Source organism: Gavialis gangeticus, unplaced genomic scaffold (assembly GCF_001723915.1).
Source record: "Gavialis gangeticus isolate Ggan-Ray unplaced genomic scaffold, GavGan_comp1, whole genome shotgun sequence".
NCBI lineage: Eukaryota > Metazoa > Chordata > Crocodylia > Gavialidae > Gavialis > Gavialis gangeticus.
In genome coordinates this window covers 27714563-27739917 of record NW_017729000.1, presented here as the reverse complement: position 1 = coordinate 27739917, position 25355 = coordinate 27714563, and the positions used below count along the sequence as shown (strand labels likewise).

General features: G+C 39.3%; 1 protein-coding gene across 1 annotated transcript in view; it reads right to left on the bottom strand.

The window, feature by feature from the left end:
- Nucleotides 1-5864: 5864 nt before the first annotated feature.
- GABRA6 (gamma-aminobutyric acid type A receptor alpha6 subunit) overlaps nt 5865-25355 on the bottom strand; it is a 35299-nt gene continuing 15808 nt past the window's right edge. The window contains exons 9-10 of the mRNA XM_019506489.1: nt 12647-12907; nt 5865-6034 (exon numbers count right to left, since the gene is read on the bottom strand). Of these exons, the coding sequence (XP_019362034.1) occupies nt 5984-6034; nt 12647-12907 (312 nt within the window). The 3' untranslated portion in view covers nt 5865-5983. The remainder of the gene's footprint in view (nt 6035-12646; nt 12908-25355) is intronic.

Genomic DNA, 25355 nt, shown 5'->3' with positions numbered 1-25355 from the left:
TCCTGGGGTCTTTGTTTGGAAGTTGGTGGAAAGTGGAAGCATGGGACAGACTATATATCAGAAACCTTTTGTTCAAAAGTCCCAAAAATTTGAGTCACAAACCCTGTTTTACACACAAATTAGGCACAACAAAGTTTGAAGCAATCTGAATATATATGTAAATTTTAGAGCAATTGGAACCATAACTGCTGCTTAACTGTAGCAAAACTGGCATTCTGCTGCCAGGGTACAAGGTTGATATTCTTGTACCTATAAGCTAGTGGTAATAGCAAAAACCATGGTATCTCAAATTTGCTATAACATATGAATTGCTAGCTTTATTAAATCCAGATTTATTCACATCCTCTCCATAATTACTTTTTTATAGCACAGCAGGTGTGAAAGACAGTGAGAGCCTTACAACAAAGATTGTATATGGAATACTCATTGTTTTAAAGAAGAATCGTTTACTTTTTAAGACAAACAGGATATGATTCAATGCCTGACTTCTGAGTGACTCCAAATTGTCAGAATATATAAATATGAATGGGGATTCTAATATGGGTAGCAGCGCAATAGAAGGACTACAGCAAACCAGAATAAAAAAAACCTAGCAGATTGTATTTTCATGCACTAATGACCTTGTAAAAAGCACTGATCCAATAAGGACTAAGGATCAATGACAGAAATGTTATACGGATAATTTAGATATTAGTATACATCATTATTTCCCATTCTGGTTTTCTCCAATCAATTCTAGAGGGGAGAAGGTCATTCTAATTCATCTAATTATTGCAACATTTTACACTGAAATTACACTATTTCTTTTCCTCTTACAGTTCTTAGTAAGTTATAGTAATAGAGTTACTAGGAAATATCTTAACTGGGTTGGGGGTGCAGTAGTGTTGTATGGATATGTTAATTTAAAATGGTTCATGATTTTTCTCGTTTGTTTAAAAGTTTGTATTACTCAAGTATGTGTAAATGAAAAGCATTTTGGTGCAGTGTGAAGATGGAAGAAACCCAGCATGGATTGAAAAAGGAACTTGAGATGTACTTTAGCCAGTCAAAATACCATTCCTTATTTGTATACCTTAGGCATAGGTGTCCCAGGGCTTGGTGTTGATATATCCCAGGGTCGAGGTATCCCAGGGTTTGATAGCTGCAAAGCTATACAGTCCATAAGAGGATTGCCAAATGGTAGGATTCGGAAATTAGAAGCCTTAAGTAAGCTTCAAGATCCTGAGGAGCTTGAAAATTCTAGACACATGGGCTGAGCTGTGCCCTGGTCATAATCATTGATTGTTCCCTGAACATCAGGCTGCAATTTGTGTTTTTAATCAGGGAAGCTTATAACTATAGCAACCCTGGACTTCAGGAAAACTCCTGTAATAAAATGTTTAATTGACGATTTTTCCTATCAACTCCTTTCCAGGCTTCCTTCTGGGACATTTTGTTGTTGGTATTTTTTGCACAGGGTAAACATATGCTACCTCCAAGAAAATCTTGCATACTGGGGAAATGAGGGAAACAGTTTCACACTAGAAACATTCTTATTTAACCTACCTCATTGGGATGGCCATTGCATAGGTAGGGGAGCAAGGACTTGATCCTACTGCTACTGAATGTCTCCAACCTTCATAGAACTCAATGGAAATTTCAGGAGTCCAGCACTCTAGACCAGAGGAGCAGACCCTAAATGGGCAGGTGCATGTTACATTCAAGGAAAAAGGACTCTTTCTCTCTCCCCTCCTTGTATACTTGTTCAAACTAGAGCCATTAATGAATAGTTTCCCCCTCATTCATGGCATAGTTACAGTGTCACATTTACTTAGAAATTATTTGCAAAGTCCAATGTGCTTAGCTAACCTAATTGACAATGCTGCAATCTTACCCTGCACTCTGAAAATCAAGCAGTGACCTTTATGCTTTGGACAACTTGCTAGTGCACCTATTCTAGAATCAGGTGAAAGTCTTGTTGAAGAAATGGACAACAGAATAGCAAACTATGTCCACCAGTATGCTGGTTCTGTATTGTGATTAATGGGGGAACTATTATTTTTCTGTAAAATCAGTCAAGAAATGTAACATAAGTCATGTATACAGTCACTTTTCACATCATTTATGTGAAGAGAGATAACATTTGGGATTAGGAAGGGCAGAGTGGCACCTTTATAGACTAACTAGCCTGGAGAATTCAGGCTTCTGTGTTTCTAGTACTGACCACCTTGGAGATCTACTTGGCTAGCTGAACCTTGGATCTGGATCCAGTATGGCGGTGCCTGTATGCCACATTTTAAATATCCAACTGGAGTTGTATTCCGTTTAGAAACCATGAAGAAAAAATGCAGACCACCACTAATGTAAAGGCTGGCTTTGTATTGCTACGAAGGGGGGCTTCTCTTTTACTTACACTTTGTTTCTCCATACTTACCTTAGTATATGCTTCTCATTCATAAATTCAGAACCACTTGAAGAATCGATGGCACAAAAACTGTGCTCGCTTTCTAGTAAGACACAGGGAAAGGTTAGGTCTATAGTGAACCTTCTCTAGAGTGTGAAAATTCAGGTTCTGTTCTGGCCTGTTAAGTTCTAGTATCTCTTTGTCAAGCATCCTGTCCAGTATATATGCAGTCCAACTCTAGCTTTTCAAAGGGCCATGTTCCTTAAATGGTTTATCTTCTGAAATTAAAAATGTATGGATAGTAATAATTATAAGCAGGATTGTTCCCATTTAGAAAATGCAGGAAACTCAACTGCATCCCTTAATTTCGTTATGCTCAAGATCAAGCCTCTGGATCTTCCTATTTATCTGTTCTTCTATACTTCTTTGCTCTTGCTTTAAGTGCTAGAATACATCCAGGATTGTTAAGAACTGACATTAATTGCAACTACATTTATTCTGAAATATAACTTGACATTATTAACATTATTACAAAGTACTCAATACACCCATAAGTAACATGTCTCCACAAAGCATCTAATAGCCAAACTAAATCTTTCTTCACTAATATCCAAACAGATATAGAGCAGAAAATCCTCCTCACCATGAAAAAATGTTGCTGAAGTCAGAAGACCAGTATCTGAGTCCACAGTATGTTGAATATACCTGGGTCAAATCCTGAGTTTTTCTTTAGTTTTAAGGAGCTAATGCATTGTGCTTTTCTTAAAGTGATTGGGAAGTTATTAATTAATTACAATTCTCTAACCAGTAGGGTTTGTATGTATTTAAGGGTTCTCAATATTTATTCTATACTTAGGTTTCTTCTTTAGCCTAAAGAAATGAAATGTGAAAATTAATTTCTACTATTTCAATCTAGCTTTCCCTTCACCTTAGATACATTTTTATTTTATAAACAAAATGATTTTTAAAGAACAAATGCTACTGGCAGTTAATATATACTATTTAAAATACAATAGTAAATATATTTGTAAAGCAAAAATGAATATATTTACAAAGGTAGTCACAGAAGCCAAATAGTCTTAACATTTGAGTCCCATGATGCAACTTCTAAAAACATTATATCTTTAAAGAACAAATGATAAAGTATGAACTTAGTAGTCTTTATTAAATAAGCATAGTGTCTGGAGGCAAAATATGGGGAGAACTTTCTCCATTCTGGTTTCAAAGCAAACAGAAAATAAATCATTTCACTGGCAAGTAAAGATAGAAAAGGCAAACTGCTGCCAATAGAATAAAATAAATTGTGTATATGACATCTCTGTGTAGGCAGCAATTATTATAGGCCCACATGTGCTGATCACTGAAATTTACTCCACCTACATAAATCACACACATTTGAGCTCTATGCAGGTATAGAACAGGGAGTTTGAAGTCTGAGGATATAACCTATTACAGGGCTGGCCAACTTCTCGGTAGCAGGGGGGCACATGCCTCATGGACCATAGACACATGCTGCCTGGGTGGCATTTCTCACTGCCCCTCCTTAGTTGCTGTGTGGGCAGCATGGGCAACCCAGTCCATCTCTTGCCACATGGACAACCCAGGTCTCCTCCTGCCACATGGTCAGTGTCCTCCCACTGCCCCCCCCCTCACTGCCCTCCCTCTGCCTCTAGGATCTGAGGGAAAAAGAGCTTGGAGATCTTGGGCAGGAACCATGGGGACACAGAGGCCAGGCAGGATCCCAGGGAGTCGTATGTTAATCCCTCATGGGCTGGATGCAGCCTCTGGGCCTCCAGTTAGACAGCCATGACCGAGTGCATTCAGTCTCATTTGCCAGACCAGGAAGAGCTGCAATGAGACAACTAAAACCATATGTTCTGTTCGTGTAAATGGTGTCTCTCTGGTGAATGCAAAGGCATGCTTGCAACTTACAGGAGTTATCTAGTCCCTAATTATCATCTTGCTTTAATGCAGATGGCTGGTTTAGAACAGGCCTGTCTAAGTTCAAAGCTGCTGGGGGGCCACTTGACCCATGGGCCTCACCAGTGGGGAACCATGGATCATGGGGGCCACCCAGGCTGCACACCCCATGCACACATGTACAGGTAGGCTCTTCTTCCATTGCTGCACCACACATGCAGGTGAATGCCCCCTATGCTGGTGCACCATGCAGAGGGTCATGCTTCTGTGCAGCATGGCACCCCACCTCACCTGTGTTGTATAGGCCTTCCAGGCTGCTGGCTTCCCTGGCACTTCAGGCTGCTCCATGTCCTGCCTTGAGCTTCTGGTTGCTGCTGCTGTGGGAAAAATAGGGGCAGGACTGGCCAGGTGAGAACCGAGGGGCTGCATGTTAACCCCTCACAGACTGCATGTGGCACACAGGCTGCCAGCTGGACAGCCCTGGTTTAGATGAAGCAAGAGATTCTTCACAATACTTACAGCCACAAAAGTGTTGGATTTAATTTCCCTGTTGGTGCAAATTCAAATTAGATGTAGAATGGTCATTACCAATGTCAGCCTTCTTACCCTATTTCTACTGTATATCCTTTGTTTCTCAGCCTGAACAGTATCTAACAAGCCTAAAAGAAAGAAGGCTCAGGTTTTATTTTATTAGGTAAGTGTTCTTCAATTACAGTCTTAAAAAGGGTGTCTGAGCTGAATGGTGGCAATACTGTGAATTGACAGAAGAAATATGTTACAAAAATACCACATCAAGACCTTGCTTTAGACAGAATGTGAATCAAACTATAATGCTTTCACCTTTACTAGTGATAAGAGGGGCACTGAATTTTATCTCCATAAAGCCATCGGTAAAAAAAACTTGCAGAACTGAAATTCACCAGATCAAGAGCTTATATTTCTTTTTTTTTTCCTTATGTTTTGTTGGTGTTTTATAATACCCAACAAACATTTAACTTAAAAATTACATTTGAACAAGATGGTAAACAATGCTACAGGGTGCAGCTACATGGTGCCTAAAATGGGGGAGCACACCACTGCGGTGACATAGCTGCCCATCATCTGTAAACCCAAGTGATCGCTACATCACTGTACCGTACCATACAGTGACGTAGCACATCACTACAGTGACATAGGGCAACATCCGCTATTATTATCCAATATACAACATCCATTATTCATTAAGAAAAAGTGATTGAAAAAAAGTCCTTTTTCATAGGACCTCTCACTGCATATTAGGGCAAATTTTTAGCTGGTGTAAACTGGCACAGCTGACATCATCATTGCTGTCATCAGCTTAAGATGTCTTTTATTATTGACTATTAACAGTATTTAAGAACCAATGTGACTTTTGATTAAAGGTAAACGTGTATACATTTATGAAAGAATCCGAACATACACAATCCTCAGTTCTGGACCATATACTGAATAAGCAAAGAACAGATAGTGGAAGCAACATAATTTATCCTTAAAACCAGCCTTTTAAAAGTTTGCAAATAATTTGTCCCTTTAAAATGCCCGAAGTTGAAATTTCCAGGGAAAATCCCATATAGTCGCATGATGTTTGCCACTGAGAGCAAGTAAAGACAGGTACATATCCTAAAAGACTTTTGCCGATTTGTCAGACCTGTATTGAGTTCATCAGTTGGGCTCATAGTCATTTTGAAGGTACATTGCACTGGGTTCAAAAAACTGAAAGAAAAGGTTCAAACAGAAATGTCAGTTGTGCTGCCAACAATGTAGAAGGTAATCAACAACAGAGCTCATCTGCTTTAGATCTTCAGTTGTAGCAATGGGCTTAAAACAGTGAAACACCTGAACTAAGGTGGGTTTTGGGGGGTGGGGGGGTGTTTAGAAGCAGAACTTCCTACTTGGATCGATGAAGCTCAAAACTAAGACTGCATGTTGATGAGTCCAGTTTTTTTTCCCTCCTGCACTTTAGTTTGGCCATGTTTAAAGTGAAATATGATATGATATATATTGCATAGGTCAGCTAGGCCTTATGAATATTCTCACATTATTTATGTGAAATGCCTTTTCAGTTCTCACATGTCTCTGCTCTGAGCTATCCACTCTACTGCAAAAATTAATTCCTGTCACATCTCTGGCCCATTCACTCCTTAGCTAGTGTCTACTCTGCTTCTTCAGTCCTCAAAAAAACCATTTTTCTTCACTTCATCATGTAGCTCTCCCACCTCCAGTTACTCTCCTGCTGTTACCTCATGCCCTGCACTTTAACTTAATGCCCTTTTGCTTCCCTTCTTCGTCAAGTGTCTATTAAAGTTGACCTCTGCCTCAAATGTAGCCTCTTTTCCATGTAACACTTTTCCTTCAAGTCCTCCTCATAACTGACTCTTCTGACACAGTTCAATATTGTAATATATAAAAATAGAATAAAAAAACTCTGTAGGAAGAGCGGGACTGATTATTTTAGAAAGGCAGTGCATAAAAGGGTAATGTGGCAAAGAGCATACAAAATAATGAATACAACAAAGAAGTAAGATTGGGCACTTGGCAAGGAACTTAAATGTATTGAAAGGCAGCACATTTAAAGCTGATAAAATGAAATTCTTTTTCACACAGCATGCAATTAGCTGGTGGCACTCGTTGCCAAAAAGTATAATGAAGCCAGGAGCTTTGCAGGACTCAAGAGGGAGTTGGACATTTACATGGTTATCAAGACATCTAGACCTACAATAATCAAGACTGGATTAACAACAAAAACCTCATGTTTCAAGTCATAAACCAAGCTGTTAGTGATGATGAGGAGATTATTCCATAACTACCTATTCTAGGACTCCTTTATCTGAATGGTATATTGCCTTGTTTAGAGCATACTGGGTTGGATGAGCTTGTGGTCCATTCCTTAATGGTAATTCCTGTAAATTATTCATTGAAACCTAGTCACCCAGTTCTGTGGGAGACCTGTGGTGTATATGGAGGAAATTATCATTCCTGTATTACTTTTTCCAAAGTTAGTGTTTCTTTGGGTTCAGTAAAAACTGCCCTATTTCTTTCCCAAAGCTTATTTTTTCATTTTCCATTTAGGTATGTCTGTATCTGGGCTGTTTGCCTGGCTGTATGCTATTTTGTTTCTTATGAGGGGAAGGGGTGAGGTTATTGTTTTTTCTTGCTTGCTGTCTTTTTTTTTTTAATGGGTACCTCCTCAACAAATATTATGAGCACGAAAATAGAGGTGGCAGAATTCCAGTTTCACCACTTTTTTATTTCTTCCATTTAAATTATGAATTGACTTTACAGAGAAAGGGAATAAGTCCTCTTAGAAGAGTGATTTTAAATGCTTTCTTTTCATATTATAAATATGTACCAAACTGTAGCAGTATTTTTTCATGCTGCTACAGTTAAACATCTATCAGCACTTCCAGAGACTTGTAAAATTATCAATTTACTATAGTCTAAAAACTAATACTAAACGTATGGCTTGGGAGTCATTCATATAAAAATGTTAAATACTTTATTTTTTCATTATTAATTATGGTGGAAAAAAATAAGCTGGAGACTAGTAACCACTAACCATAAAACCTAGCACATAGAAGACAGAACATTGTGTTAGATTCACTGCCCTACTCTGCTGTTATAACTGTTGACTTGCCACACCATGGGTACTTTAGTCCTGAACAACTGTTAAACAGTAATAGCCAATTATTTCAAATACAGCAAATCATGTGATGGCTTTATGAGGTAGATAACTGCTATTCAGGGACAAAGGAAACTCATTTCCACTCATGACCTAAACAGGAGAGTTTAGGGCAGGACTTTTTCCTATCTTCTCCATGAATAGAAAATTCACTTAAAACATCTATAATTTTCTTCCAACTGTTTCTGAAGATGCTGCTATTTTTTTTAACAGGGAAAAAGCACAGTTACAGAAAGTTTGGTGAAGGGATGCACTAGCTTGTCTGATTCAAAGAGCTGTGCTTAGTTCAAGACCAACTTGAGAGATGCAGGACGGGAGTCCAGCTTTTTTATGCTATTTTTGCTATCCCCCCGGCTTGACGTCATCAAGATGAACTGAATAACATCAAGCAGGTTAGAAGGCTGCCAAAGGTTTGGTTCGAGCAGCCAGGTTTCAGAAGGATTCAGTGACATCCCAATAGTCCATCTTTTCCTTAGCCATACTATACTGGATAGACACTGAAGGGAGAGCTTATGATCTAACATTGGAGGATTCCACTATGCAAAGAAATTACTACAGTGCTTGGATCCACTGGGTTTGTGAATACCTTGCACTGATGGACTGATGCAAATGTACCATGAATCTAGTGCAATGTTTTTGGTGAATACTATATGTTGATCATTTGGCATAAATGCTCAATTATTATTTTTTGACTTGTTGAAGTTGTTGGGTTTGGCACATAGTGGGTGCATGTACATGAGATGCTAACTGCACAGTAGCCTAATAACACTGTGCAGAAGTGTGCTAGGCAAAAACTGTGCTAATAGGCTACTGCCCAGTAGTATTAGGTTACTGCATAATTAGGGCACATCCAGATGAGCACAGTTGTGCAGTATGTGATGCCGCAAACATTTACAGTGTCACATACTTCACAGTCCAGTGGTCTCCGTGTTGCAATGGCACGCTGCCCAAGCATGCGCTGTGCCGGTCCTTTGTTTTCCATGAGGTTTTTTGACCTGGATATCCCCTTTTTTATTGGATATCCAGAGGTCAAAAAAAACCATGGAAAAAAGGACTGGCACAGCACTTGCTTGCGCAGCAAGTGCTGCTGAAAAACAGAGCTGGCCCACCTGGAACTCTTCTGTGGCTATTGGCCAGGTTCTGTGCAGCAGAATCGCCATGGCTACAGCCCCAGGGGACCCCCAGAACCCCAGGTAAAGATGCTGGGACAAACCCAGTGCTGGCTTCAGCCTCTCCTACCTCACCCGGGGCAACTTGCTACATGCCAAAGAGCACACGGCACAGGCGTTCCCCAGGGACAAGTAGCTGTGGTGCTAGGTGCTGCTAGTTGTCCCCAGGGAACCAAACATCCACACATGTGTGGACACACCCTTAGTGTCTGTGTAAACCCACGTGCTGGTACTTGCACAGTACCACCAGTTACAGTGCATTGATTTAATACTTAGTTATGCAAGTACTAAACTTAATGTGCAGTAATTACGGTACATTAATGAATGTGTAGATGCACCCAGTGAATATTATATGCAATGTTAAAACAATATTTTCCCCTTATTTGTCTTAGGATTTGCTGCAATTGTTTGTCCTATGATCATTTCTGTTGGGTAGGTTCGTTATACTCGCTGTTCTTCATAATATTCAGAATAAGGCAAAGATGGAAAAAAAATATGTGAGAAAATGAAATCTACTTCTAGTATCTCTGTATATCCAATATATTAATTTCATTTTCCTTCTTATCATTTTTGCAAAACTGTACTATTCCTGATAAGAAAAATGGCTTAATGGTAACAATTTTACATTTTATAAAGCACTGCGCACCATAATGAATCCCAAAGTGCTTTACACATTTTATTATCTGATACATTAAATAAACTATACAAGAATCACTTGGTTCACTAGCTCCTGAAATGCAGCCATCTCTGATTTGAGCAATAAATGTAACTATTTAATGGTGCAAAGAAACACTGCACAGAGTTTTGGAACCTGATCCTTATCTTGATTGAAATTACTCAACCCAGGTGATGATCTGAAACCAGGTCGCTGAAGTAACAAAGAACACTTCAGCCTACTGAAAGCAAGGGACAAATCTGGGAACAATATAACTATCATTCCGTTGCACCAATGTTAACAACCCTGCTTTTGCAAAAAGTACCAAGAAACTTTAGTATGAATGACAGAGTTTCATTTCTATTACTCATCCAAAAGAAGGTGTATCAGATCTTTAGCTACATAAAATTGCATTCCCTCTGTTGAATTAGTCATCGGAAAGACACTAGTTTAAAACAGCTGAAGATCTGACTCAAGCTGTAGCCACAGTCTTCACCATACCGGTGTATTGATTCTGTATACATTAAAAAGCCAGAAGCTGTAGGCTCTAAAAACACCAACTCCCTTTATTACTATACCTATGCTAAGATTTTTGTAAAGGTCACCCTATCAGACATGCTCTCAGACTATCCCTGTTTAGATTGGCATATCATTTAATGTGGATATTTCATGAAATCTGACTGCACAAAGTATAGATATTGCATTTATTTGTGAAGCCAATTAAAATTATACCTTTGGAAAATCTGCACAACACCAATCCTGACTGGACAACAGTTTACATCAGAGATGCAAATCTGTATATTAAAATCCTGCAAAACACTTACGCTTGCATTTCCTTTTGCACTGGGGCCAAAGCCAAAGCTGGAGCTTCTTGCCCTGAGCCAGTACTTGAATCTAAGATGAAGCTTTATTTTCCCCATGTTGTTTGGGGAAAACACCACATAAATACAATGTATACCTATCATTGTAAAAAACTGAATAAACTAGGGAACAGTATTAAAATACACATAGTTCACTTTTTTTTTAAAAGATTAAAAAGCTATAACTAGAATGCATCATTTTGATGAAGCAGATTCAAGTATATGGATTAAGCGTCATTGTTACTTTATGTAAATTATGTCATCAGAGTACTATTAGGTACCAGTATACTGTTAGACAAACACTTGGTTGGAAATGGTTTTCAGTCAGGGATGATCCTGGCTTGAGCAGGGGGCTGGATTAGATGACTTCATGCGCACCCTTCCAGTCCTACCTTATGATCCTAATGATTTTTATTATTTGTTAAAGGAATTTATTTCATATTCCATACTTAGTTACTTTGACCTGGTCTTGAAATTGAGTTGATTTATACTTATCTGTATAGAGACAAATCCTACAAAATCTAACTATAGTCCCAACTGTGTTTTACCAGAGTACCCTTTTAATTGTAGCTGTGGTGGTGGATTTCTGCTATGGTATAAAGTAGTGAAAAGAATTTCCTAGTTGTGTGTAACTTTGGGAGTGTTTAAGAGTGATACATTAAAAAGAGTTATAGTCTGCACTGTTTTTCTCTGTTTTAGAAACCTTTAAAAAATCTGGGGTTAATAGTAATATATATTAACTGATATATATAGATAGATAGATATAGATATATCAGTTTAAATATTTCATAGCTACTTTGGAAAACTATCAATAATATTGATTAATTTTACAGGCCTCAAGTTAGAATTTGTATTGCAAATCAGAAGAGCTATCTCTGAGTGGTAGCTAGAGACCTGGTCTTTAAACTGCTTTGCTACAAGCATATATAATAATTATACACAACAACTAACATATCTAACACAACAGCTTTAGATGAACTTGAATATATATTCAAATGTGCCTACAATACATATTTTAATATATCAACATTTAGTTCTATTTCTGATTATTTAGTCTTGTCCAAATGTGGCAGTTTATCTCTCAAACATAGCTAAGTGAGCTTACAATGTGCATTGCAAAATATTATGATGTTGAAAGACAACATGGTAATGAAGCAAATATATATAGTGTGTATCATTCCTCTGTCCCATGAGTTGCATTAAGGCGGAGGAAGAAGGATGTGGGGAGTAGTGACAATTTAAATTGTTAAAAGAAAGATGTAAAGTGTAACGACGGCATAGAAATGATAATCTCATTATCAAAAAGGTATCCCACAATGCAGTTTATAGGAAATGCATCACTGCTGAACCTCTTAAACCTCTTAAAATAATGCTGGGACTACTGAGGAGAAGCCATTGCTCTGTTTAATGCAAATAAAACTAATTTTTTTAAAGAAAGTTCATAAAAGTGTGTATGTGTATGTCAGAGAAAAGATAAACAAGGGATCGTAGGGATTAAAATGTATAATAATGATGAAACTGTATTCAGAAAGAATCCATTCTACATAAAGTCCCTTTTCCCCCAACAGAAAATGTTTAGAATATTTTGAACATTTTACACAGACATTCTAAAATAAACTCTCACTTATCCTATTGAGGAAATCTTGGGAGATATTAGGGTTCTTATCTCCTCTGCTGCATTGCTTCAGCAACTACCTTCCTTGCTTCAATTACGAAGATTAAGCAATGGAAAAATATTTGTTGAGAAAACTGCTGAAAATGCAGTCAAAGACAATTGTCCTGGTCTTGGTCAAAGTCAAAAGAAAGTAGAATTAAAAGTTTTAGATGTGGGCTTCCATATAGAATGACTATGCTGTACTGAAAACATCTTTGTCACTAGATGCTATTTACAGTTGACTATTACAGATTGATAGCAATACCCATTCCCCCTGAAAGCAACATGAATTAAATGCTACTACTCACTTCCATAGTGTCTTTTGAAAGGTAAACAATCCAATATACCAGGTTGAATCCTGCAAATGCTACTGGAAAGAGGATCCTGGAATACTGGTCTATTTTACTAGTGCCTCCAATTTCTGGTTCTGGTGGTGGAGGTGGTCGAGGAACTGATGCTGGTTGTACTCGATACATGGTATTAGGCATTATACTGGTATCAGGAGACAGGTTTGCCTGAGATGTCATGGGATTCGTTCGCTTCTTCAAGTTACAGTTGGAATGAGAGGGCTGGGGGAGAAAAAATGCTTATTATACAGGTTCCAGACTCTCAGCTCTGGGATTTGACTTGCACATTCACAGATTTCTTTCAAAACAGTGAAATCAGCCATCCTGCAATCTGATGCCCTTCTACTTGTCTTTTCAATATTTTCTTTTATTCCTCTACTTCAGCACAGCATAGACATACAACTCATATATACACACATGCTAATGACCAGAACCTGTCAACTATATTCAAGAGCACAATTCCCATGAGGCATACATGAACACATCTGAGGACATTTGTTCAAAAACCTTGACATAAGAGGATAAAAGCGAAGTTCCTCTACACATGTGTGGGTGTTACCGTCTTTATATAAGGAGGCTGGGTGAAAGGTAAAGATTAAATATGGAGCTGAACAGGAGAGAAAATTAAGGGAATGTCTACAAGGAAGTCCAGAGACATGACTACATCAGCGTGCTGAGGACTTTAGGTAAATACTTGATGGCTTAAGACAGGGCTGTCCAGCTGCTTAGGGGCCAGGGGATGCATGCCCCATGGGTGCAATAAGGGTGCAGACCTCCAGGTGCTCCCTTATTGCACTAGGCATGGAAGTGCTCCCTACCTCCCACTGCATTGGGCCTTTGGTCACTTTCCTGTTACAGCAGGAAGTAAAAGACAGGTGGAACGGGAGTCTTGAGCCTCTGGCAGCTGCTGCTGCTGATGCAGCTGAGTAAATGGTGGGGAAGCAATGCCAGGTGGGAAACTGGGGACCACAAATTAACCCCTCATGACTTGTATGTGGCCTACAGGAGGCCATCTGAATCTCCCTGGCTTAAGTCTATGCTCGTGTGGCTATTTGCAACCTGAGCTAGCTCAGATATATCCACGTGAGATGCTATCATTTCTTTGTGCTGCAGTGTAGATGTACCCTGAAAGAGAGAAGACAGATGAAAAATGGCAAATGAAAAGAAATTTACTAAATATGTGCTTGAGATATTGCCTTTAGTGCCTTAATCTACATGGAATTCAACCCTTAAAGATATGTATGTCTCTTTGATTCCAACAAAAAATGTATGCAAAAAGATGAGGAGAGACGCTTATCTCTTGAATATGAGAACTGAGGCTAAGAAGAGATGTTTATCTCTGAGGTATAGATCTCTCAGATCCTCTCCAAATGAGGATTGTCTTCTTTTTCTTTCTTTTTTTTTGGCATTACTAATCCAAAAAAAGAGTAAATTCTGCTGTCTCTACTACTTAGTAGAACATCATTAACCCTTGCAGCTTTCCTATGAAAGCCCACTCCTTTGAAGCCAATTCCAGATGTGAGGCATGTGTGGTTAGTGATGCTGCGAACCACTTTGTGCCACAAACCACATGCCGAGCATGACCCAAATTTGCAGCCCAGGGGCAAAATATGCTACCCCGGTAGGAAAAAACACCATGAATAAAGCAGTGTGGCACACACCACAGAAACATGCACCAGCAGACATGGAGGCTGCATCCTCCTGGGAGACGCTGGCTGCCGGGCAGAGCGTCTCCCCTCCTCTATTTTTTCCCTAGTTCCCCCAGCACACTGCGAGCCAGGAGGAACAGGGAACAGCAGTTTCCCTGAAGCAGGGTATTGCTTTACACCAGAGCTCCCACATTGGGGTGTGTGCAATGGCAAAAGTAGCAGAACAAATTTGTGCTTTTTTTCCCACTGCAAATGCATCGGGGCAAGCCCTCAGATTGCAACTTAGCCATGAAATCTTTAATATCTGGCTGGACCTGTAGACACGTTCCAAACAATTCAGAATTCTGTTTATTACTTTTTCCATCCTATCTGTTTCAGAAGGGCTGAAAGCAGGTCCTGAACGCAGTGAAGCTGAATGAACTCGCCTGAGACTCCCTAATCGCCAAGGATGTGCTTATTCACAATGCTACTTTCATTCTATGTGGTTTCCTGTAGTTGATATTTTCCCCTCAAGTTTAGATGGCAGTGGATTCACTGACTAAATAGGAAAGGTGGGCCAGTGATTAGAGCTCTAATCATAGCCAGACCTGCATTCAGTTTTCTGACTCTGCATAATTTGCTCTAAAGACGACAGAGGCAAGAAATACATTCCTTTCTGTACAAGACAGTAACATTCTCTGTGTCTCTCTATTACCCTGTCATTTTTTCTTTCATGGGTGCCAAATTCCCTACTCACACCAAGTCAAATAACTGGTGAGTGCCACATTTTGCATAGAACTTGCACAATATGCATACTGTAAGACTGTACACTGTCTGGATCTAAGGGCCCTGCAATGCATTCAAATTAAAGATGGATAAAAAACAGTTATAGAGTTGTTACACATATTGAAGCACTAACTTTATAGTTGGCTAGCTCTTTTTAAAGCTGGATAGTCATTTTTATCATGTGATAACAATTCCTTTGTACAATTGGCTAGTCTAAATGTATTGTGTGATTAATTAGTCACTGACATAATATATGTAACATGTATGATTATGTATTTTCTAGGTACACAGAAACTGATTTTGGAGGGGGATCATCCACAGATGTCACAGAAACATGTTCACTTACGTAAATCATAAAAATAATTCTCCTCTCTACATACCGACTGAGACTGAGCCATTACTTTCATACCATTTGCTTTGTAATTCCCCTGCTTTGAATCTGGAATGTTACTTCTGCAAGGTAGCTTGTCTTTTGCTTTACTAGCAGATTAAAGAGCATTTGTTATTACACAGGGCCAATTATCATACAACAACATTATCATGTGCATTAGACTATGTTTTTCTCTCAGTTACATAAGTAATACTGAGAATCACTTCAGTGCAGTAACAGAAATACACCAGTGCCCAGCTGGTATAAGCAGGAAAAGAAATAGGCCCCTGCCACTTGAGGGTAGCATTTGCTGCCCATATGGTAGAGATTTCATTATTCTCCTTTGCAGTTTTATTAATACTGCTGTGGGGGGTGGGCTTTCCAGACAATTCTGGCAGTTGTTTATTAAAATGGAATTTGAACAATTCTTTCTTTTGTGTATCCTGTATTTTCATAAATAAATATTGCCACTTGCTCTGAAGGATGCTTTTTCTACCCTAATGAGAACTTATGGGGATTTTGCCATGATGAAGTGCTAGTGTCTCCTAGTCAGAGTAGTACTCTCTTTCCATTTTATCTTCTGTTTTTCATTGGACAGCCTAGCTGTCTACCTCCTTCATTTGCAAAATCCTTGATATCAGATTCAAAGTCTGAACTATATTATTAGTCCCATTTCTTTTGTACTGCTGAGCTATATAGAGGACATGAATAGAAAGGACAAAGGTTCCATTAGCTCAGGTCAGCAAAGGGAGGTAACAGTCTGGACCTACTATTCAAACTAAATTACAAAAGCATGGGCTCTGTGACATTTGAACTCTGGGATATAGTCATTGATTTGCTTTTTTTGGATTTTTCCCTTTGACGTGTTTTTATCTGACAAGGAACTGTAGCCTCCAGTGAGGTGCTAAGATCTCAGCCCAAATATTAAGGAGACAGTACTTTCTAGGGTTTTACATTGTTTCCTGTTTTTGCAGAATGTACTAAACGAATTTGTGCAGCACCCCTAAGAGAGCCTCTCAAATGCAGTTCATTGCTTTACAAAAGACACTGGGTGTTAAAGGATATAACCTTTTAAAAGTAGGAACAAGTTGTTTTATAGTGAAATTAAACAAAAGGCTCTATTCCTGCAGTCTGACTCATGTGAATGTGCCTTTGCATCAGTATAGAGTACTGCTACCATCAGTGGGACTCCATGTGCAATTAATTGTCCAGCATTGTGGACTGCACTGCAGGATGGGGGCCTAATTTGGCACATAATAGAACGCAACTAAAAAGGAAGTGCTATGTTATGGAGATAAATAAGGTGAAGTCTGGATCTATGTATGCTATTGCAGTTCAATTGACCAAATCCCTCATAAAGTCGACAGAGCAGCCTCATCTATTTTATCAAGAGACTGAGGTCTATGAGCTATTGTTGATTTTCCTTGGATCTACACATGCTCAGTGTATCTCAGGAAGCTCTCAGCAAACTGTGAATTGGGGCCTTAACTCCAAATAGAAAAGAGAGCAAAGGCAGCTGTAGCCTCTAAGTTATTCTTCATTCTAGCCCTCTATAACTTTATCTGGATACTGTAACTGTTTTATAAGTGATTTTTATGTCTGTAATTATTTTTCTCAAGATATTTCTAATAAAAATATCGCATTTTTAACTGTATCTGTTGACCAGGTGTGGACAATTATTTGGGCTGGAGGGCCACTTAAGGAGCTTTGGTGAGCTGTTGCAAGCCGGGATCTTGCCTGTCCCAGTGTGGCAGAGAGGTGCTGACCCAGTCCAGAGCAGCCCCAGCTGAACCCAGCCCAGCATGGAGGAGAAATTGATCCTATCCACCCTGGTCCATCTCCCCCACACCTACCACCAAGGATGTCAGACAGATTGGGCGGGTGAGAGTCTCCATGGAGACTGACCTTGGACCCACACAGGCAGGTTATGTTTGGCTGGGGAGATGGGATGGGGCTGTGGATGGGCAGAGAGCAGCATCCAGGAGCAAGATGAGTGGGCAGGGCGATGACCACACGGGACCAAGATCTGAGAAACTCCCTGCACGTCCCTGTGACAGGTACAGGTTCCATGGGCAGGGACATGTGGGGAGTGGATCATGGCTCTGCCCTGGCCCCACACAATACTGGCCCCAGCCCTGTCCACCTGGCCCATCCCATCTGCCCCGCCAACCATGCACACAGTGGTCCCAGGCCAGCCTCCATGGAGACTCTGCCTACTAACTCCATCCGGTGCCTCTGGCAGTGGGTGTGGGGAAGGGCTGGGGTGCCCAAGCAGTAAGGTTGGGTCCAGCAGCATTGGTTGACACTGGCAGCAGCAGCCAGAAGGAGCCACTGCTGTGAGAGCTGCCAGGAAGCTGAGTCCAACTACCACACTGCGCCGCCCTGCCCCTGCCCTGCTGTGTGCCCAAGGGTGGCAGGGCTGGCCACATGAAACCATGACCCAGGCTGGTCCCTGTGTCTGGGCCAGGTGGGGTCGAGGGACCCACTGCAGGCAAAATAGAATCCCCTGGTGGGTCGTGTTTTGTCCGTCCCTGCTATAGAGCCTCATTCCTTTGTTCGGTCAATACTTTATTTTGCTATCAGTGCAGCATGTGGTATGGCAGTAAAAAAATGAGCATCTAATGGATGTTCCTAGACACCAGCAAATTCTAAACTAACAAATGTATATTTGTCTTTATTTCTGTCTCTCATTCACTAAACATTATATACCTTTTATGTCAGTTCAGTGCAGTAAAAAGAAATCAATGGCAATATACTCTAAACTTTCAAACAGAAAAAAATGTATTTTTGCTCATTTCCTTTGAAATTTATTAGCTTAAGGGAATGGAATTTTGCTTTCATCATATTGAATTACAAAAGTAATGCCAAGGGTCAATATAACTGGACAATACAGAACATTAAACAACACAGTTCTGTCTCCTATTCTTTTTCTGTTTTAATGTTTTTGGCATACTTATAGATGCGTAGAGTTCATACAGGTATTATGTAAAATAAAGGAAATCACAAGTTTATGGCTTCTGGCTAGAGCCATAAAAGACTTAACTAAGGATTTGAAGTCCAGCCTAACTCCCAGTTTAGGTACAAGTTCAAAATTGTGGTCTTCAAAACTCCTGTTTCTACTGAGGACTGGTCAAAAACCCTGAATATGCTTAAAGTTTCTAGGTACCTCTATTTTCACCAGTAAAGTCCTTTGAACACCTAAAGATCTGTTTCTGAGCAAGCAAGAACATGCATGACTGTCTAACATACTACAAATCTAAGAAACCATTTCTCAATTACTGTTCAAAGTAAAATATGCATATATGCATACATTCAGTGGAGTATAGGAACAAAGGTCTTTGCATTGGTTGAGAGAGTCTTGTTTATTTTTTCTCTTGTTTCCCCCCACCCAATAATATATATTATATATATATATAAAATGAAAAGTGAAACAGGTTCAAGAAAGGAAATTAGTATCCCCATCCCTCATACCCTATACTCTAGTGTTAATAGCATTCCTCCAGAAGGTAGGAAATACAGGTTTCCTACAGAACAATGGTTCTCCACCTTGTTAGATTCAAGGCACCCCTTGGAGGTCTTCACTCAATTTAACTATAGAAAAATAATAGGGCAATTCTTCTGCTCCAAAGAACTCAGAAAGATCCCACCAGGTCAGAGTGATTTTAACACTAGGAATTCCTATTTGAAAAATCTGGGTTTATCTTGTGAATCCTATTTGCATACCTAACAAGGCTAACAATGCTCAACCATTTCACCCTGGTTGAGAGTCACCACTGACACAGAAGATGCATGGGAACTCAATCTGCCACATCCCTAACTGATGCTGTAATGCTTTCTCTTCTGGTGTTTTGTCAATAAGGACTGGCACAGGCATTTAACTCTGGGAGAAAGGTTTGGAGGTGAGCCACAAATGGAAGGAGATGCCTCGATATCAGAGAGTGGTGGCATTAAGATCTATCCATCTCCTACAGGATTACTTAGAAAATGATTTGGCACAAGTTTGAGGGTTGTCCATGCTGGCTTTCAAAATGTAGTATAGAGAGCTTAAGTATCTACTTCAGCTGTGTAGGGTCTGCTGAAGTGGTAAAATGCCTAAAAGTCTGGCACTGTGATCAGCATTCTCAGGCTGGCCCACTTATACTAAACCTGGCTCCGGATTTCTGTTTTTCCTACAGCTATTGACTCCACCATGAACATCTAAACAGTGTAAGACACTGGCAAAATTGGACCCCTAACTGTTAAAACTAGAATGAAAAATTACAAGGAAAACACTGAAATCAGTTCTTGGCTGGGAAATATTTCCTATGTTCACAATTTGGTAACAATTTACTTCTATGATGTAACAGAGCAAAATACATAGATAGTGTACAGCTCTTTACAAAATATTTATGTTATTATTTAAAGCCAAATTTTGCTCTTAGATATACACTGATAATCAATGTCAAATAACTTCATAAATGTAAACAGGAGTTACTCTAGACTGAAAACAGTGGGCCTATGATCATAATCTAGCCATTACATTTACTTTGTGCAGTTGTTGCAGCCATTATTAAAAGAGAAATAAAAATCCTTTGGATTCTGCAATTACAGTTGTTTGTTCCATTTTAATATGTGCTGCTGTGACTACAAAATGCAATAGTGATATTGCACTGTAACACTGTAAAAACTCCTAAATGCTGCAGAAGAATAAAATCTTGGGTATCCTTAAAAATAATTTAAAGTATTTGTATATGATTTAAACTCTTTCTGATCTCTTTTTGCCTTCCCTCTTAGCTACAAGTCTGGGAGACATGTAACAGGCAGAGCCAAATGATAATCAGGTATGTGCTCCTGCAGGAGGAACAAAAACTCAATATAATTGAAGAGTTTTTTTATTGGTCTACTTGCTAATTTGAAGTTGAATGGGGGGTGGGGTAGATACTGTGTTTTCAGTTAAGGGGTGCTGATATGTTGATGTTCCTAGGATGATCTTACAAAGGGTCATTAACAATCTGAATGAAAGCACTCTGCTTTCAGCCCAAGGATGCTCGTTAAAGGCACCGGTGTAATTTCAGGGAAACAAGGAACTGCAGGGAAGCAAATCCTTTATACTGGAATGACATCCAGCTGTAGTACAGCTGGGGACAGTTGTTAAAAGATAGAATGAGTCCCTTGCTGCCTAAGCTGTATTGTTTTGTGCCTTAGGGGAAGGAGATACTTGAAAGGGGGGTGGGGAGAACAAGCGAGCAAACAAACAATTTTCAACAAAAACATCTCATTGGTGTGTAATGATTTTCATCAAGATGCTGACAAGCCATGCTGGGAAATAACACCAATTAATCTCTTTTTCTCCCATATTGCAAAAGCTCTATAAAACTCTTTGTAAACTAAAGTAGACCACTCCCCACTTGGAAAACAGACCCCAGTTCTTGGACAAAGTACATTTAAGTCAGAGAGCTGATAGGGCCAGGGATCTACCCACACAAAACTTCCAGGATTTTGGAGCCTTTCCACTAGAGATGATTGTAGAGATGAACCAATGTGATTCACATGTAAAAGGTGCATTTAAATTGCAATAAGCATCTAATGGCCAAGCTGCTTTCCTGTGCTATAGATTTTGAGTCTGGTTTTGATGGCCTGAAACAAATGGGATTATGGTGACCAAAAAATAAATAAAAGGGGGGGTGCTTCTATCAAGGCACAGATGAGTTCCCAGGTTGTTGCTGTCATGTTCTGGAGTGCAACACCCGTAGTGCTGTACTTCACACAGGGATCACTTGCGGTTGACAGAATCAATGTGCCAAAGCGTTTTCAGTTAGCTGCGGTAGATAAGAGTGCTTCCTCTGAAACCAATGTAGTCCCTCTAGCTTTACACTAATTAACTTGAGGTTACAATTCAGCCCATTGTATATCTTACGGAAACCAAAGGAGTCTCAGGATTTCAGTGGAGTTGTTTGCACGGTAGCAGTGCGGAATTCCTCCTTCATTTTTTAGATTAAATAGTTTTGTTTGGGGATTATGTTAAAACAGGGGCGGGCAATTATTTTGGGCAGGGGGGCCACTTACTGAGTTTTGGCAAGCCACTGAGGGCTGCATGACAAGCAGCCCAGGGCAGATAAATATTAATTTTCTAAAATTTTTAGGGGCCTCGTGGGCTGGATAGGATGGCCTGGCAGGCCTCATGCGGCACCCAGGCCACATTTTACCCACCCCTGGGTTAGAACCTCTGAGGAAAAGAATTTGTCTAAGCATGAATTTGAACAAAATTAACTATATTGAAGGCTGAGGGAAACTTTTGAATGATTTTTGCAGTAGACTTAATTAGATTTAGAATTTTGGTAAATTGAATATATTCCTCATCTTGATGGGTTTAAAAGTTTATGCAACCAACTAAAGCTTTTAATTGGATTTTTGAAATTTTCATCTATGCCAGCTCTTAACGCTGAATTTTTTTCCCTACAAATGAATTTTGGGTGAAATGTCATGTTGCTATACTACCCATGGAAGCATTAATGTCAGTCATTTATAGGCAACCTTCGGTAATGTTCACTAAAGAGCATGGTGATTGGCACTATAAAAACAGAAGACAAAGAGCATTCCTATTTCCACACAAACCCTAAAATCCTAATAGTCACCGCAAAAAAATCATGGTGAAAAATGGGTTTTCTTCTCTATGAGAAAAGATAGCACAGAATAGAAAACCACAAAAGCAGAGCCAAGGGCACAGGAGAAAGTGGGGAAAAATAATTAGAGGATATTTTTTAAACAAAGAGAGAACTTGATGGTTAGTTAGAATGATAGTGAGAGAGATTTTTTTTTTCTGTAAAATATGTTCACGGATAATACTGGCAGACCCAGTTAAAAAAAGACAGACAGAGGAAGAGTTAAAGAAGATATAAAGCTCTAAGAAATTATTACTTATGAATACAGAACAAGAAGAAATGTGCCTTAAAGCAAACAGAAATAAATAAAAAGAAATGTAAGAAAATGTAATGAGAAGACTTAGAAACAGACAAAGAATAAGGATCTAAAGAAACTGGGAAATAAAAGAAGGGAGAGAGTCCCAGAAACAGCCAAAAAGCAAAAAAACAAAAGACCCAAACAATCAAAAAAAGGAAAGCTTTCAAAAGACAAGCTCTCAGAATTACAACAGGAAAACAGAAGAGTCCTATAGAATATATATCTGCTGCAAACCAGGTGTGATTTCAGCACATACAGACAGACCAGAGCTAGCTTTAAATTAATTAGCTCAGGTAATAATAGCAAAGCCTCAACAGCACAGAACCTGACACAATTTGCACAATCTGTCTGAATAGTTAAATGACTGAACATTGTGTTCTTGATATGCTGCTACTGGTACCTGAGCTAACTAGCTTAAATCGTGCTCAGGCTCATCTATATGAGCTGCAGTCACACATTGAGCTGCAGTGTGAAAATATCTATAGTGACAGAATAAAAAGCACACAGCCCTCATCCTCCTTTTCCAGAAATCTGTTCCTTAGAGACTTTCTAGAATTTACTAAGTCTTCTTGCAACAGGATTACTCTTTAACATAATATTTTTCCCAGCATGCCTTTCTAGATTGTGACCTTTAAATCTGGCAGTCAAGCAGCTGCAGTTGTCTGGAAGCTGCAGTTCCTCCTTCAAAGTGGTGAGTACTCAGTGGGTTATTCTGGGTTTTTCCTTACTTATTCCTAAGGGGAATGGCTTAGTCTCAGAAATGATGGCCTAACGCTTTTCATTTAAAATCAGAGACCACTGATGGGATATATGGCCTCTGCTAGAAGGGAAGTATGCTTTTTTGATGCTCATGTAAGGGTTACTTTAGAGATAAGGGGATTTGGTTTGCAGTTTATAATATTTTTCTGGTTGGTTTTGTTCATTTTCTAGATCTAGGTGTTTATTACTGGTAGAGGGGTTTCTTAAGGACAGAGCTGTAGGGTGTGTTCCTGTAGATGTTCTGGTAGTTGGCTGCGGTTTACTGTTGCTAAACCACTACAGAAGGGAACATTATTTATTGTACTTAGTTTTATGCTGGCTTGTGGTTGAAGCCCTTGAGAGAGCAACTTGACAAACTTGGGTTTCAAACTTTTGTTTGCTGTAGTGATTCCTTCAAGGGAAAACTTCACCTGTATTTAACTTTGGCTGCATGACTACACAGATCTCCTCAAGAGCTATGGGAGCAACCACGCTGACCCAAATGAAGTCCTAGCACACTGAAAGAGCCATAGGGAACTACCTTCCATAACTGGCTTCTTTGGCCATATACTGTGGCAGAAGCACTTGATACACAATGTGCTTTTGGAGATCAAACCCTATGAGCATTTGTTGGTGCTGTCACCCAGTCAAAAGTTTAAACTGAATGATCAGGAGCTATATTTCTCTGAAGTTGGGACCTCCCTCTCCCCAGTGATGCACACTAGCACTTGACAGTAGATGTAACTTTGAGAAAGCTCTGTAGTTCTTCATCCACATTTGACTCAATACAAGTGAAATGTCACTGAGACAGGAGAATTAGGCCTGTCATACTAGACTGTAAAACTTTTGAAAACACTCTCTGCGAAACAAGGAAAGAAATGAGAAAAATCATGTAGCTCACTGGATTTTAATATTTGATTGAACACTTGCATCTAGTTTAATGTTCTCTTGCCCAGCATTTTTTTAAGTGGCTTAGAAAGCAAATAGGAATGTAAATCATCAAGACTTCCCACCAAGCCTCCTTGTGCCATTTTGTACTACATAGGTGCCACTGTATATTAAGAATGACCCGGTCTTGAGATCTATAGCATTATACAATCCCTCGTCTATAGGGTATATAAGACCCCCCCCCCAGGCAAATTATGATGTTTCAGTCATAATAGCCAAGTCCTTCTCAAATGTCATGACATTTGGAAAGAAATGACTTTCTTAGTATTAGCTTAACATTTACAAATCTATTCTCTGTTTTTATTCTTGAAGCTTATATTATTAAGGATTCCTTAGACTAATAAAAATGCTTTATATAGACATCTAGATGTACTTTCTTCAAATTTACTTACATTTTAATTGAAAGGTCAGCTGACCTTTCCATTAGTCACTTCAGAATTACTGTTAAACTAAAGCAAAAGCTAGTACACACACTTCACTTTTCTGAAAGCTTGCTTTTCTTTTGTATCTCGTTTTATGCAATCTTGGTAAAAAAGCTGCAAGTTCCTGAGTTGTGATGCATAACAGAGTGTTATTTTGTTTCACAACTTGTATGAAAGTTTAACTCCATGTTTAAGGCTTAGCTGGGGTTCATCTGTATGTTTATTTTCTCTTCATTTGTATTCCCAGAATGTCATGGATTATTATTTAACAACACAGTAAAAATAATATCTTCACTGAAATACACTTTGGCTTATAGACATAAATCTCCTGCTGGAGACAAGGATAAGTTTGTTGCTCTTCCAACTTGGAGTAGCAACAGGCTTTATTAGTAAACTTAGCTGTTTATTTGCTGAATTGTTTGGGGTATACCGAACCTGTTAGTCTAAGCTGTTGTTAAACACAGTAATACAGAGTTACTGTAGGTGGGTACTTGAAGACTTGAAATGGGGTGAAGGATAGCCTTGTTGGTAAGGCACTAGACGGGGATTCGAAAGATTTGGGTTCTGTTCACAGTTCAGCTACAAGTTTTTCTGGGTGACCCTGAGAAGTTTATTAGTCTGTCAGTTGCTCATCTACAAGTAGAAAGGCTAATGATCTTGGTTTATAACAGAGGAGTGCTGAGTGGGCAAATTAGTTCAAATAGGAGTGACATAAATACAGAAGACAGGGAAGGGGGGAAGGAGAGAGATGGGGTAGTGCTGAAAAAGGCAGAAGGAGTTGGGGAGAACAAGGAAGCAATAAACCAATGGGGACATAAAAGCTAATCCAGGTAATGAGA